General features: G+C 49.7%; 1 protein-coding gene across 1 annotated transcript in view; it reads right to left on the bottom strand.

Annotated features, from left to right (window-relative positions):
* Positions 1 to 14,527, bottom strand: part of ADAP1 (ArfGAP with dual PH domains 1) — a 39,644-nt gene extending 25,117 nt beyond the window's left edge. The window contains exons 1-4 of the mRNA XM_052679887.1: positions 14,254 to 14,527; positions 7,652 to 7,782; positions 6,571 to 6,662; positions 2,395 to 2,477 (exon numbers count right to left, since the gene is read on the bottom strand). Of these exons, the coding sequence (XP_052535847.1) occupies positions 2,395 to 2,477; positions 6,571 to 6,662; positions 7,652 to 7,782; positions 14,254 to 14,338 (391 nt within the window). The 5' untranslated portion in view covers positions 14,339 to 14,527. The remainder of the gene's footprint in view (positions 1 to 2,394; positions 2,478 to 6,570; positions 6,663 to 7,651; positions 7,783 to 14,253) is intronic.
* Between the last annotated feature and the right edge of the window lie 1,940 nt (positions 14,528 to 16,467).

The following is a 16,467-nucleotide window of genomic DNA, read 5'->3' as shown; positions in this document are numbered from 1 at the left end:
TCTGCCTGGCATCTACAGGCTCCAGGTAGTCTCTCCCCAAAGGATCTTCTGCAAGCAAGACACTGAAGTTCTGACCAGGGCTTCATCAGGCTGCCAGGAAAAGGATGTTACTCAGAACTGCTCACAAACAGCATTTTCTTATTTTTATGCAATTGTTGAGCAAGTGTCAGAAAGCAAAATTGCCCTTGGGATGGGAAAATGGAATTAAATCTTCCAGCAAACACCAGAAAATGGATAGTGATGTCTCTATTAACAACAAAATGTTTCATGCTTAGAAATTGGTAATCTAACACTCCTTCAGGGAATTCAGAATGGTGAGAAAAAATGGTCTAAGGCAGCACTGGAAATAAAAAGAAATACACTTAAATGAGACTCAAACTCAGGGTGTGGGGTGAGCAGGAGAGCAGCCTTACTGTCCCATTCCAGCACATCCCCGTGCAGTTCAGGAGGTCACAAATGGAAAAGAGTGGCCCAGATGCTCCGCAGCTCCCAGCAGGCACACAAGGATTGCCCCACACAGAGTGCATCCTCCAAACTGCTGCTGTGGCTGCCAAACTGAAATGACCCCGCCAGCAGTGGTATGGACAGAGCCAGCACATGTGATACGGCTGAGCTGCTTCTTTAGGTGCCAGACTGCAGTCTGTCTTGGAGCATTTATTGGAGCAGTTCAGACCAGTTCTTTAGTGGCACTGCTTTACACTGAATGGGCAAACTGATGGCCCAACACCACAAAAATCACAAGCCACAGACCTGAAAAACAGCTGATCCCAACCTAACAGACGAAGAACTGAAAGCAGTGCCCCAGCTGAGCTATGCCACATCATCCAAAAGAAGGAGCAAAGTTTGGCACAGGAATGCACCCATGCTTTGGAGCTGCTATGGTGAAGTAGAAGGGAAGAGCTGGCACTGAAAGCTTGGTCCCCACCTCCTCACTGTTATGTTGTGACACAAACCTGGTCACCCCAGAGAGCAGCCAAATGCCCCCCTTGGAATTTCCCATCCAGAAGAATGAACAAATCACGTCCTGGTCAGTGTTGCACAGGTCTCTTACACTGCTCTTGTGCTGGATTTAATGATGATACAATTCTCAGAGAAAATAGTAACTAACTAAAAACATCAGTACTCAATCTACAAATACCTACCAGTCTGCCTTCCCTCCCCCTTTTCCTCCAAGCTCTGTTCATTTAAAGCGTTTTGCTACGTTTTCTTCTACAGCCAGCATTTAACAGTGGCTGAACTTCAAAGAGGGGAGAAAACCCTACTGCTTCTGTTTGAGCTCTCCTGCATTTCTCAGAACCGCTGCCCTTCTCCCCAGACAGCAGAGGAAGGCACACCTCGCTCTGTGTGCTTAAAATGGGGCATCTGCCTGAAGAAGCTCCAGCTGAATCCAGGCTTTCACAGCTAAAAGTTGCACGGTACAAAATTGCATCATTACTCCTATGTGAACATCGTACACGTGTCAGCAGATGTGTTCCAAATCTGTCTAAGAAATCAATTACTTACTGTCAATACTACATGTCCAACCCCAGAAGATTGCTTTGAAAACCTAGAATAAAAATGTGCAGCGTACTGTACACGAATACAGATAGCACACAATGTGCAGGTTGCATACATACAAAACAGCAGAGCAGAAAGCCTCTATGCATAAACAGGGTCTGTATGAGATCAGATTTTAATTGCAGCCTTAATAGCAGCCAACTGCTGGAGTTACCTGCTTATTATCAGTCCTGAGAAGCAGCATGAAAATAGTATTTTAACCTTTCATCTGGAACATGGTCCTTGTTAATGAAATTATCCAAGAGTCATCCATGCACATAGCTGGTGTCAACTACTTAACATGCAGAATAAATTAAAGGCCATTTGCATATAGCAAAACAGTGTCCAGTTGATTTCAGGCACGTTAATGCTCGTTCTCATGCTGGTGCAGCAGCACAACAAGCCCGTTCAAACCCTGAGCCTCCTCAAATTCTGCCCTTCTTTAATGAAAGCATCTCATCCCCTTGACTTAGCACTTATAGACCATTACCCACACTGTGCCATTAATCCCACCTCATCTTTTCAAAGCAAAAGAAACCTTGATGAGACAAACGCTCTTATCTCCATTTTAACTCACACTTACACCTCCTGCTATCAGGAACAAACCTGAGAGTGGATGAAAAGCCAATTGAAGTCAATAGAGAGACTCCTAATAATCACTTTTCTCCCATCCAGCATCAACATTTCCAATATTTCTAACCAAACACAGGGAACACCAGGATTAATCCTTCACTAAAGATCACACTTTGTTAGCGACATATGAGAAATAATCAATATGAAGTAAATACAAACACAAACAAGGGAAAGGAATGGCAATGGACATCAAAACACTGATCTGCCCAAAGTTTCTTTGGCTACCTGCAGAATAAGGCTCCTGCTTCTCACTGTGAATGAATTCTTTCCTTTCATATTTGGCTCTGATCCACTGTTCCCGCAGCAGTCTGGAAAAAAACATAATACACAGAGAAGTAGGCATGGTCCAAGATAAACTAAGGAAGAATCCATAACCATTAATTCTGCAATCAAAATACAACTGGGATTTAAAAGTCTTCCAAATGTTAAAAAGCACACTCCAGATTCAAGAGCTTCTTCCATGTTCTGCTGGACAACAAATCGTTTCCCTGCACATCTCATTTTACTGGAACTGTACTAAAGAAAATCTACAGATTTAACACAACAGCCCATTGCCACCCACCCAGGCCGCCTCTGCACAAAATTCCCTCACCGTACAAACAATTCTAACCAAGCCCCTCAGACTGGATTATTTAGTAAAAGGCATCACTGAATGAAGAAGGAGAAGAACAAAACTACAAACAAGAGGAAAAAGAAAAAAAGATCTTTGTGCTAAAGCTGTTGGTATGAGAATAGAAACGTGGTACACTTTGTGTGACGCACGCACACGATGGCCCATAGGTGAGAGGTGACTCAAGAGACATGGAGCTCATTGTAAGGTGTTATGGACCTCCCAAACAAGCAACAGTAGGAAGCCATGGCTGGTCTTTTCCTCACAAGAGGACATGGAATGGTCACACCGCAGCCACAGCCAGAGTCCTGGAAAGAACAAAGGTGGGAAAAAACACGAAGCCTTGAGAAGACCAGGAGCACGTGGCTGGCTGCTGGGGCATCTCTCTTCTGCTGTCACCCTGTGCTACACCCTGGATTGAGTACAGCCCATCTTCAGATCCTCACACAGGGCGCAGGTTGGTTTTGCAGAGCTGTGCACTGAGGTTTGTGGGCTGAGCAGAAGGCTCTTTCTGGATCCACCATCTACACCACGTTAGGCTCTAAGAGTAGAAGACTGATGACACCGACGGCAGCATTTAATTGCCTGTTTCTATACTTCTGCCACTCATCAAGGAACCTCCAGAAATTTGATCACAGAATCAACACCAGTACTTAGATTTCTGACTGTTCTCTCCATTCTCCAACCCACTGCTGCAGACAGCTTGTTATCACCATAGCCAAACTTGGACCTTTTCAACCATCAGACCATCAGGAATTTAACGACAAGGAAGAGAATTCACACCACCCTCAGTTCCAGCTGACTTCAGTGGATCAGCAGGAGCTGCATCTGTTCCAAAGCCTTCCAGTGTGAATGTTTAAATAAATTTCACGTGCAGCAATGGGAAAACGCTCTTGCTCCATCATGCAAATACTACAACAGATACACCCTGCTGGTCTCACGCCTTAGGGAACCCTGTTCTGCAATGACTTATTTCCCAAAATGCTGTCAATGACAGTGGTTCAGCCTCACCACAGCTGCTGTGCAGGAGAGCACAGACTGAACAGCCACAAGGCAGCTAGTCCAAACGGGTGTCCTCAGAAGCTGCAAAAATCCCTTGATAACCTCTCCAGCACTCAAGCCAGACCACAGGAGGTCCCGATGGTGAGTCCCAGGGTAGACAAGACCCCAGCCATGCCACATTCCCAACCCACACGACTTTCAAACACTCTTCCTCTGTTCTGTGTCATCACAAACACAGGATCTCTCAGCTACAATTTCCCCCCAGAAGATCAACACACATTGAGAGCTGTCCACAATAAGGACGATTCAGTGCAAGATCAGTGGCTGCAGCCTCTGCTCCAGTTGTTATTTATAGAAAGCAGAACCAGCAAAAGAAACCAAAACAAAGACCCAAAGAGGACAGCAAGGAGTCCAGCATCTTCCTTACGGGCAACAGAGAGCTTGAGTAGGCACTTGACCATCCTTGCTACACAGGCAATCCTGCCATAAAAAGCTGCTGTTGAGCCTGGAGCTAAATCCCAGCATCACTGGCACTGCTTGTATGAATCTAAACAAGCACAGGAATTCGTCCTGGTATCTACAGGATCTGAAGGCAACCAGAGGGCAGGGCCAAGCCTCAGGTCCCTCATACAGTCTCCACATTGTTTCCAGTAGACTTCAGATCTGATCCCCGTTTCATTTTTAAGTACGCCTTCAGGGGACTTTTAGATGTGCTGCTGACAGAATTCTCTGCTTCTGTTCAAGTGTATTTTTCTTGAGGTGAAGGTGCAATAAATAACCCAGGGCAGACATCACATACCCAATACAAGGCCCTGCAACTCAAGCCCTCTTTGATTTCAACAGCTCTATCACTCAAGTGACTGCAGCACCTGCCTGCTGGGATTTGGTATTTCTGGTGTTGGGATATACAGCAAACACACAGTTTGTGTTTCTTAGAAAAATATAACTGCACTGTTCCCGAACTACAGAGATGCAGAGCTTTCGGGATCAAGTCCAAAAGCTTTAAGCAGCCCACCTAAAGTCTGGCAGGCTGCTGCTTACAGGGAGGTGTCATTTTTTTGGCAATTAGAACAGAAAGGTCTTCGTAATTAACACGGTAAGAAACTGCGAGCAAAGGAAAAAAAATAATTAAGGAAAGACTGTATTTCCAGCAGCAGTTTGTTGAATGGAGCAGTAGAATGGACAGTCCCCTCCACCTCCTCCATCTGCTCTCTCTGAGGTATCGTTTTTCCATCACCAGTTGGAAAAACCAAAGCCAAAGCCCCATCCTTGCAAAAAAGGGGGAAAAGCCACTGTCATGGAAGCTAGTTTTCCTCCAAAATGAAGTAAGAAAATAAACAACAGAGCTGCCATGTATAGCTGGATGTGCATCAACTCCTCCCTGGGATGAACGCTGCACACTGCGGAGACTGCAAGATTCCTGGCAGCTTCTCCTTGGGCTCTGTCCCACAAAGCACAGGTGCTTGAGCAGTAGGAGAGGTAAGAGGTTCAAGCCTTTTTTTTCCTTGAGAAAAATAACCCTGGCAAGATCAGCACTCAGAGCACATCACTCCACAACACACACCGGTTTGGCCGATGCTCAAATCGTTCCTGCAGTCGTAAATGCTGTGGAAACTGCTGCCAGGAGCCATTTTAGATCAAAACTGAGATCTGCCAGTGGTGCACAAAGAAATGGTTTTTTTACTGCCAGGCCAGGCAGCACTGCTCACGCCTGGGCCTTTCCAGCCTGGGGAATGGATGCACCACTGAGATACTTCACGGAGATGACAGGTGATCCTGTCTCTTCCAAAAAAAGGCTTTCTGCATGCTGCAGGAAGACAAATACAGGAATAAGAATACAAAGTCACTTTGAGGATGTGAAAGGTGCTCAAGATCCCTTCAGCTCACCTTCAGGGGGATTTTGGACCGGGGAAACACAGCAGAGCCTTTCTACCCAAAGCCAACATCTCCCAGAGGGAGTCCTACCAGTGCTTCCACCATTTCCATTCAGTGCACCTCTTACAATGGCTGAATGCATCTCAGAGCCTGACACACAGACTGGGCACTGCCACAGCACAGCGCTGAACAAAACCTTCCCCTGGTGACACCCAGCTCAAGCAGCACTATCAGGGGGTCTCGGAGGCTACAGCTCACCTGCTTGCTAATACAAAAACACACAAAACCCCATTGGTGCACTGTGGGATTAGGCCCCAGAAAACGATCTCATGGAACAAACAACATCCATCCATCCTCTCCCTGCTCTGTGCAGCACGTCCTGTCTGCTCAGCTGCCTCACTCTGCAAGGCCTGCTCCAGCTAACAAGGGAGGCTCAACTACAGCATACAGGATACAGCAGCTTTTCCCTTGTCTCCATAGAAGAGATGCGTGACTCCAAGGGAAAAGGCAGAAGAAGAAGGAAAAAATCCACCATTCTGACACTTAGAAATAATAATCAGCCCCTCCTATTTCAGGAAAGCAAGTAACATTTTGGTTCAGAAGGGCTATTTGAAAAGGCAGAAATCAATGGGTGGAAATCGGTATTTCTGTAGCTTTAGGAACTCGAAAGAGTCTGGGGAACAGACAAGCTATTGACTTCTCCACATCATCTCAACAGGACTTATTAAATAAGATCCCTTGCGTGGAATAAATTCAAGCACACACGCTCAGAAGAACACAGATTTTCAGGGCTTCCTACGAATGCAATCCCCTCCGCAGCTGAAAAAAACACATCACGCTAAAACTAAAATACGACAGAGGCTGCAGCTGCACAAACAAGTGAAAGCTGTTTACCAGCAAAGCTCTTTACTTACTGACAGTCAAGATATGTTGGCTTGTAATAAAACGGTGGCATTTTCGATTCGTATTTTGCTTTTGCTACGTTGTTCCCATTTGAGGCCATAAACTGTAAAAGAGAAGAGAATAAAGAGAAAGAATTAAGAAATGTTAATCTGGGGTTTATTTCCCTTGTCCTCCTTTGCTTCCTCAGAGTACTAAACTAATTGGGATGGGGCCACATCTTTCCCTATTTATAAAGTGACTTTAATTAAATAAAATTTATGAGTCTAAGAGAAACATCCTCTGCCGGGCAGGCCGTGCTCAATGCATTTTGTCAACTGTACAACCAGAACTACAGGTGAGCCTGTATTTTTCTTTATTTCCAAGGTTTTTTTCCCCACTATTTTCATGTTTTTGAGGTCCTTGAGTTTATATATTCAGTTGACTCAAACAAAAAGCAAAATAATCAGGGAAGGAAAAGCCCAAGCAACACAAAGGCCTATTTTTCTCATAGAACACATGACTGTGAGCTGCGGCTCTCTGAAAAACCTCAAATCTACAAAACAAAACATAAAAATCAATAACTGGAATCATTCTCTGTGCCCTTAAAGATAAGAACAGGCAAAGTACACAGGTGTCCTGGTTGGTTTGCCTTAGCAACATCACCAAAATCTGTTCGGTTGCATAAATAGAGAGGATTTACATTGCAAGGGTACAGTTCTTCATGACACTGAGTTTAAAAGCCTTCAGAGCTCAGTGGAAGAAAGCCAGAAACAGCCGAGCTGGGCAGGGATGGCAGGAAAGAGTGGATGTAACAGGAGAAACAGAAGACAGTTCATTTAGGATCAATAATTTCTACACAGTCCACGCTCATTTATAGGGGTGGAGGAAATACTCCCATCCCTTTCATGAAATAGTTATTCCATTTTTCAATCAGATTTCATAAGTGCGACATCACAGACTTCCATTTAGAAATGCCTTCTGGGATCATGTTTGCCATACCTTCTTTGGACAGGACTCAGTTTTACTGCTTTGCTGGTGAGGTGGCGTTAAGAGCAGTGATGTGAAATGCAATGACACAAGCTCGCTGGCATTTCAAGCCTGAGGTGCACATACCTCCACTTGAGCATCATCCCAGTCATCCAGACGGACCGACTTCACCTTGCTGACTTGTGGAATATTGCGATGGATTCCCGAACAGTTCAAACAGATGAAAATCCCTAGGCTATGAGATGCCCAGTCTGGATCTGAAATTAAAATGGAGAGGAGACAGTACTTGGCTGGTCAATCAAATTCAGCACAGGAAGGAGAGGTGGACAGGACAGCAGAGGAGGTCTGGAGTCACTGGGTCCAAGTTCCATCATAGGAAAGGCATCAGAAAGGCACACAAGATATGCATTAGTTTATACTAGTTATCAGTATAATTGGTATGACTGTTAGCAGGCCTCCAATCCCAGCAGCAACGCTTATTCACAGAAACTCAATACACAGAGATTATACACACAAGACTCCCCCAGAAGTCAGTCCTCACTCACACGAAGAGCAGAACGCCCAGCCTTCACCAGCTGAGCCCACCCAGCAAGCACTGTGCAGAGCAGGAACTGCCCCATTAAAACAAGCAGCTCAGGGAAACCCCTGTGCTGCTTCCCTGCCTTGGTTGTTCTTATTCTGGGAGGTTGTTTACAGTGGGAACACAGCACAGAGAATGCAGAAAGGGCTGCCAGGCCAGGCCAGGCCCCATCCCTTGCTGCAATGGTAAAAGGCTGCAGTAGCAGCTCTGTGCTTTCTCTGAGCAGAGCCACGCTCCGCACGCAGCCCTGAGCTGACATCTCACACAAAGCACTTCAAACACCCATCCCTCATTTCCACATTCCTCCTCGGAGAGCTGCGGCTGCCACGAGGCAGTGCCCAGCATACAGACAGACTGCAGGACAGGCAGGGCGCACCCAGCAGTGCCTGTCAGCAGGTCAGATAGCCCCAGGAGCTGAGTTAGCACCCTCCAAGAAACTGCTAAGTAGTGAATACCCCCAAACCAGCTTAAATGCCAAGCAAAGTCTTTCAGAAACATCACTGGTAAAATAATTTATTAGTGCAATTCTATAATGGGATGGAAAGGATAGCAAAAATAATAGGGTGACAAAGTCTTTGGTTGCAGCAAATGAGGACAAGCCCAAAAGCAGCAGCTCTGGATGCAGAAACAAAGGAAGAAAATTTGCCTACCTCTGGAAGAGCTCAGGCATGCAGGGCTCCCCAGTGAGATACCCCCACCTCCACTGCCAACCCTTAAATGAGGGCTGGGAAGGGGTGGATCCTGGCTTCACCCTTCTGGACATTGCATTGCATGTACCCGAGCTCCCCTGGGTTGGCTCTGCCTTCCTACCAGGTGCTCCATCACTGCCTCCAGCCGTGACTTAGCATTTCCACTACAATTAGCAAATTTGTAAGCATCATCTGGACAAGGCAGGGGGTAATGAATCCAAGCAAGCACTCATGCTGGTGCATCCCTATGGTGCTGCCCAAAGGCAGGAAGGAGGGTGCAGGATTCCCCTTCCCATCTTCCAGAGGTCCCCTTGGCACCCACATCCCACACAGCTGTGACACAACTGTCAGCAAACTCCAACTGCACAGCCTCTGCCCACAGACACGCAGGGACTGGTAGCAGATCATGGCAGCAAAGAGTTCCCCAACCGTAATAGACTCTGTCTTCACTTCTGCTCTCCAGCACAAAAATGAAAAAAACATGAAAAAAACCCAGTTTATGGCAAATAGCAATAGATCTCCAACCCTTGTCTAATCAGAGGCTTCAACTCTTCAAATGACTGCTAACACAGACTCTGAGATAACATTTTACCAAGCATGTGATTAAATCCTTATGTCTTTACACAGCTGGAATAGAAAACTTCGGCACAACACGGCAGAGATTTTTTTTATCACCTGCAAACAGATCAGAACAACTTTAAAAATAAAAACCTGAAACAGTTTCATTTAAGATAAATAAATAGATGAACAAAGCTAAACTCCAGAGAAAGACACCGAGGATGACTTCTTCACATCTTGTTCATCTGAAAGGGAAGGCACCGCCAGAGCTCAGAAAAGCATCCAAAACAAAACTGGAACACTCAGGTCACACAGCTTAACTCAGAAACCAGCCCTGGCCGTTATGACAAGGCCCAGGGAAACCCAGCACTCAGCAAACCAGCTGCAGCTTCAACCCAACATCACTGAGCATAAGAAGGGATGTGGAGGAAACAGAACTTCTCCAGTCTGAGGCAATAAGGAGCAACCAGAAGAGAGGGGAGGACCTCCCCAGGAAGGCAGAGCCTCTTCTCATGCTGCACAAGAAAGGTAATGCATCCTATGATAGATGTAAGCACAGGGATTTCCGTGCAATCAACATAAACAAAAGCCTTTCTGCTGCCACTCTGCTAGTTTGCAAAATACCACAGTGAGGAGAACCTCGTGCAAAGCACTGCAGTTCTGTTGCTATTTACTTTGGGAAAAGACGAGGTTAGTTAGCAGGCCCTGGTCACGCACGTTTAAAAATAACAATAAAAGACACTAAAACTGAAGCCAGCCTCCCACCAGCACTCCTCTCTAAGGAGGAAAATTCTTCAGTGAAGGCATTAAACTTGCCAAGGCTTTGGATTCAGATCAAGCTCCAGCAGGAGCAGACAGAGCTGCCCCTCTCAAAGCCCTGTGTTCCAGAAGCTCCTTTTCCCTGCACAAGGTGGCACCAAGCTAAGCACGCTGCCATGGGAGACCCTCAGCACCCTTCCCTCTGCTCTGCGAGGGAGAAGAGCTGGAAAATTCCTGGGAAGAAAAAGAACCATTTCAGCTGGAGGACAATGGAGGTGCGGGAACAAGTTTCCACTTTTAGCTTGAGAATGAAAAGACCGTTTGACGGCATTGGAGCAGCAAGCTGCAGAACAGCTTTCCAGTGGGAGGTGGTGGGGGCAAAGAGACAGCACGAGCTGCAGCACACAGCCCTGTGCTCCTCAGAGGGATGGGATGTCAGTGTGGATGACGGGACCGGATGGCTCAGTCACCTGCCTTCAAATAGCTGTTTATAGACCAGTGAGTGGATAGGGAATAAGAGGCTTGAGATCCAACCCTCTCCATGCCCTCCTTAATCCAGAGCAAATCAAGCGATCCCTGGCACTCAGCTGTTCTCCTCTAATCACCACCCTTACTTCAGGAAATCAAGGGAATGGAAAAGCTTCACCTGCTCCAGAAATCACAGTGCTGGGCTGCAGGAGGGTATTTGCAATCCACCTCAGCTCACAACCTCCTCCTCAGGCTCTGATACATAGCACAGCACCAAACCCACTGCATTTTGAGACTCCCCTCTATCACTCAATCTCTGCTCCTTCTCCACCCCATCCACGCAAGCCCCATGTACTGAAAGGCTGATATTCCCTATTCTCCCTTGAGGATCCAGGTTCCAGTAATCCACCCCAAATTAGAAAGATGGAAATGCTGTTAAAAAAAAATCAAAAAACACATGAACTGCTAGAGGGTTTGAATTGCAGGACTGCTTTGCTGGGATTTCTACTTATGTCTTCACAGACACACTGTCCTCCTGCACTGCAAAATGAACCTCACTCAGTGGAAACACAACCCTAAGTCACAGAGAAATGGAACAAAGAGAGAAATACTCAAGGTCTTGTTGTGCTCCGAGATAATCATTCATCTCGTGATGTGAGGAAAGATTGCCTGAGACAACGAATCATTTAGGGGAAAAAAAAAATTAAAAAGGCATATCTGTAACGCACCCAAACAACCATGCTGCAAATCAGCCCCTGGGAGCCCAACCTCCATCACCAGAGTGACAGCACAGCACCCCATGCCGCAGGTAACAGCGCTGTGGGGACTCCAACCCCACCATTGGGTCTCACAAACGCAGCCAACACAGCCTCATCCATTACAGATGGAAGACATTTTTGCAACTTCAGTATTGCTCTTACGCAGAACTTTCCTTGCAGACTAAGGTCCTTTAAAGACAAAGTAATGAAAACCAAACTAGAAGCCTTTCAACAAACACGAGCTGCATGAGTGAGAAGCAGCCACAGTGGTTTTTTTCATCACTCTCATTTTCAGTTTCGACATTAGCATCCTTCCCACACTCCCAGCCATCCAGGCCAGAGACCCTGCTGCTCCCTCAGCCCGAGACATGCCCTCATCTGGGAGAACTCAATGGAAGATCTGCTTTTGCACTGGAGATTTTCCTGCCAGCCCCAGGGAAGGCACAGAGCACAGACCTGACCTTTCTGAGCATCAGATTCAGCGCCATTCGAGATCTGACAGCTAACAGCCTTGGTTTGAGGATCAGGATACGTCGGTAATGCTCAGCTGGGATTATTTAAGTGGCAAATGCTGGCCCAGACCCAGACTATGGTTAGGCTTTGCGGAGCTCTCACCAAGGACCCAGCCAAGAGATGACCCACAGAGGACAAAATTCCTTACGCAGACCAAGAGAACAGGCACTACCAATGCTCCCTGTCTGTTTTGGAGCTGATTTTTTGCATGGTCACAGCCTTGTCACAGCAGTGCAAGCTCATCTGCACCAGGAACCCAGCTTTAATTATATAAGCCTGTCACACCTGGGGCAAGCTGTCAGCCCAGGGCTGTGGCTGCTGTTCTGGCACCCAGGTGAGCCACATTAACAAAAGAAAATCTGTTTTTTAACAGCAGGGAGAAAAAAGCTCCCATCGATGGGTCAATTTCTGAAAGAAATACTCCCAAGAACAAAAGAAAATCCACCTAGTTTCCAAACACGTAAGTAAACTGGCTGACACAGAATTTCCACCTGCTATCCCTCAGCCCCATCCTAGCCTCTGTCGTCTGCAGCCCTTCTCTGAGTGACTCTCTCACCGTGGCTCCAGCTCAGGATTTCAGGGAAAGGATCACGCTCAGCTGAGAAGCAACCATAACCATCAGGGCTCCTGGCTGCTGCTTACCCCAGCTGCACCACATCAGCAGCACAACCACATGGGAACACAGCTCTGTGCTATTTCCCATCTTTTGTTCGTTCTCCACTCTTTCTATTCTCACTTCACCTTCTCTGCTTCATCACTTTTCTGTCCCTACCTGTTTGCCTGGCACCAGCTTTCATCCTTATCTCTCTGCATATCCCATTTCTCAATGGATAAAGTATGCACACCAGTCTGGAGGCTCTCCAGGCTCCTGTCCCACATCACCAGACTCAGAAAGATGACTCAGAAAGATGCCTGCTGTCCCTGCCCAGGACGAGTAACAGGATTCAGCCTGAATATTTTCAGTGTCACTCACAGATACCAATTATGCATCTTAGCCCCCACAGAACAACCCAGGGCAGCCGATCCCCACTGCCACCCTGAGCAGACGAGCACTTTCCAGCACAGCAACCAGCTCACCTTTACCAAAGACACCAAAGCAAAGCTATGGCTAAAAAAATTGGGGTTAAGAACAGCGATGCAGTCCCAAGAAAGTAATGCTGTGACAGAGGGCAGGATGGTATTAATATAGCACATCTTGTCTAACAAAAGACACTGGCCCCAATCCTCTCTGAGTTTCACTACGACATCTCTGCACGCAAGCATCAGTGAAAGCAAAATGGCTTTGTTGTTTCACAAACCCATTTAAAGACTTTAACAAGAACCATCTTCCCTCAGTGTGAGCTGTTTTACTCTCCTACAGCTCCATCTCTATCTATGTGATGAAGTCCTCATTTTGCAGAGGGGCTTAGCACTACCACAAGGCAAGGAAGTGTCACCCCATGGAAATGCACAGCGTGGGCTCGCTGTGTCTCCTCCGGGAAGGGAAAATGTAGGGATGCAGCGACTGCTGTGCCCACACGGCAGCTGGGGGTGGGCAGCTGCAGCCCCACAGCCCGCAGATGGGTGGGAGCAGAGCTGCACAGCAGTTCCAAATAGCAGAAAGTTCTTTGTCCTCTCCAGCTGGTACTGGGGACACAGGGCTGGGTGAGCTGCGGCTTCATGAGATGTCGACTGGGGCATAAAGCCACTGGTAACGGTTCGTGCTGTTCGGTGACACCCGATAGATCTTGAAATCCCTAATAAATCAATACCCAGACGGTTAAAAAGCAAAGATACAGCTGAAGTAGGTTTTGTTTCTTTTTTTGGTTATTTTTAACCTACAGGGCGGCAGAGGAGGTTGAAAAGGACATCCCTACACCTCCTTTAGAGCCACGTAAGCTCACGCACATTTCGGTGTACCCATGCGGCAATAAGGAAAAAGAAAACGGGATGGGGGAGGGGGTCAGCGGCAATGCGATTTTGTAAGACCCCCTCCGGGCAGTCCTGCTGCATCAGGCAGGCGGTGCCCAGCGAGAGCCGGGGCCGGGCTCCGCTCCCCCACGGCGCACGCGGCCCCAGGGGGCGAGGAGCCGAGCCCAGAGCCGCGTGCCCCCCCCGCAGCCCGGCTCCCAGAGACGCAGCCCCGCGCTGAAGCGGCGCGCGGTGCCCGCACACGGCAGCGGCAGCGCCGGGCGGAGGTCGGAGCGCAGACACCTGTCCTGCCGCACGGACGCGGCGGCGGCACGATGGCACGGCGGCACTGCGCTGCGCCGCAGCGGTGCGGAGGAGACCCGCCGCGACGGCACCGCGGTCCAGCAGAGGCACCGCGACGCAGCCGAGACCCCCACCCGGTGCCGGCGGGGGCTCGGGGTACGGACCGGGGTCCGGGGAGGAGCGGGTGCCGCAGCCCTCGCCCGCGCTTACCCGGAGCGGCGCAGTCGGCGCACGCCGCGTTGCCCGGTCGCTGGAGCAGCTCGACCAGCGCCTTCCTGCTCCTCTCCTTCGCCATGGGGGCTGCGGGCGGATCCGCCGCGGTTAGCGGCGCTTCATCGCGGGGCGCGGCGCGTTGGGCGGCGCCGGGGCTGCTCCATGCGGCCCCTCGCCCCGCGCAAGGTGAACGGCGGGAGGGGGAGCGCCGGGGCGGTTTCTGCCGCGGCCGCCTCCTCGCCCCGCAGCCTCTCTCCTTCTCTCCCTCCCTCCCGGTCGGGCACGGCGCCGGTTCCGCCTTCCGCCGGGCCCCGGGGGCCGGCAGCTCCCCGTGCCGCTCGCCCGCGACCTCCAGCGGCCGCTCTCCGCCGGAGCCCCGCAGTCCCAGGTGCCCCCCACTGAGCTCTGCCCTTGGGGTGCTCTCGCTGGCCGGGGCCACCTCTTTCCCGGTAACGCCTATTGGAGGATTCAATAACCCCCTCTCTCCGCACACCAGCTCTTCTTCACCGTCGTCCTCAGGCGCACATCACCGCCTTCTCCCCTCCGTGCCCCCCTGCAGGCCTGCCCCTCCAGGTGCTCATCGCCCCTCCGAGCGCTGGGGACGCGGCAAACCACTGGCACCGGCTACGTGAGGGGCATCGCGGCTGCGTCGCTGGGGCCAAGGGCTGCAGCCCCCCTCGCCCCTCATGTGGCCAAGGGGCAAAGGCCGTGTGACAGCCCGGGGTGGTGATGTGGGAAACCCTCTGAGAGGAGGGGTTCAGATCTGCAGCTTTGAGGCTGCTGTCCTCACCCCTGCAGAATCCCTCCTCTCGAACACAGGCTGCAGGCATCAGTGACACTGCTCTGAGCGCATGTGGTCCACGCAGCCTTGTCTGCTCCCTTGAGCCCCACTGTGCTGCTGTGGGGCCAGAGGCAGCAGCACCTGGAAGCTCCACGCAGCTCTGGGAAGCCTTCCAACAGCACAGCACTGCCTCGATCCCACCAGCCTACACGGATGTGAGCAGAGCTGCAGGTTCCGGGGAGCATTTTGTGCAACGAAAACTGCATGCAGCCTTAAGTAGGAGCAAAATCATGGCCTGATAGGTTTACAATGCTCCCCTTGTCTGAAATACATTTTCCCGAATGACCTTTGCATTTGTGCTGTCAGGCGAGCGACTGTAACCGAGTCAATTTCTGATTGTTCCCAACTGACGTCAGGCTGCTCCTTGCTGACTCTGTGCAGCACTGCGCCGAGGGCTGCTGCTTGTACACGTGTAGGCTGATGACATCTGCAAACTCGTTCCCATGCTAACCGAAGGCATAATCCCAAACAGAGCCCTTTTGTTGAGGCTTGCAGCCGCAGCCTCCAGCTGGTGCGTGCCTGCAGGCGACCTTGGTTGTTCAGTCCCTCACACTAACCTGGAGCAGAGCACCAACATCCACCAGGGGCTTAAATCCATGCCGGAGAGTTAAGCCGGCTCCAGCACAGCATCATAGCCCCAGTCCTCCCAAACCCTGCCAGGTCGAGTTCGTGGTACTGCTCCTCGGTGTAAACACTTACAGGAGCAGAGCTCTAAACCCAAACCATAAGGCAAGTTTATCACCTGCACCTCAGCCCCAACACTGTCCCCTCCCTGCAGCTTTCCCAGCGCAGGCACTTGCTGAACGCTTCATGCAACAGCCAGCATGCTGCAAGTCATTGGGAACTGATCGGGGGCAGCGGCTGGGGGAAGGGGGGGTGAAGTCTCTGTTTAGCTTTCCATTAAGTCTTATTGATTCTCTTAATTTTTGTGCTCCTGGTTGCTAGGCAATCCCTCTCTGCGTGCTGGAAACCAGGGCTGCAGACAGAAATTTATATCTTGTAATAAAATCAAATATAACAGAGCCTGTTGTCAGCGATGAGAGGGGAGCGGCTGGCAGAGGAGGTGCTGAACGGAGCCAGCCAGGATCAACCCGCAGCCATCGCAGCGCTCAGCTCCCACCCTGCCCATGACATAAATGCAACGCTGCAAATCCTGCTCCCAGCATCCAACCGGGAAACAGCACAGGTGGATGGGCAGAGGGGGAATAGAGGGAAGTTGGAACAGGACCAAAGCATCCAGAACCGACTATAATCTTCTGCTCAGCTGAGGCTCAGCCTCAGCCCGTCCACAACAAGGGCATCTCCATAGGCTCACTGCTGGTCCTAGAGGATCCTAGGGGCTGGTGGCAGCTCAGGTTCACCCAAATCAC

Source organism: Tympanuchus pallidicinctus, unplaced genomic scaffold (assembly GCF_026119805.1).
Source record: "Tympanuchus pallidicinctus isolate F22 unplaced genomic scaffold, pur_lepc_1.0 scaffold18, whole genome shotgun sequence".
In the NCBI taxonomy this organism is placed as follows: domain Eukaryota; kingdom Metazoa; phylum Chordata; class Aves; order Galliformes; family Phasianidae; genus Tympanuchus; species Tympanuchus pallidicinctus.
Note: the sequence above shows the minus strand (reverse complement) of the source record. Positions and strands in the feature narration are given on the sequence as shown.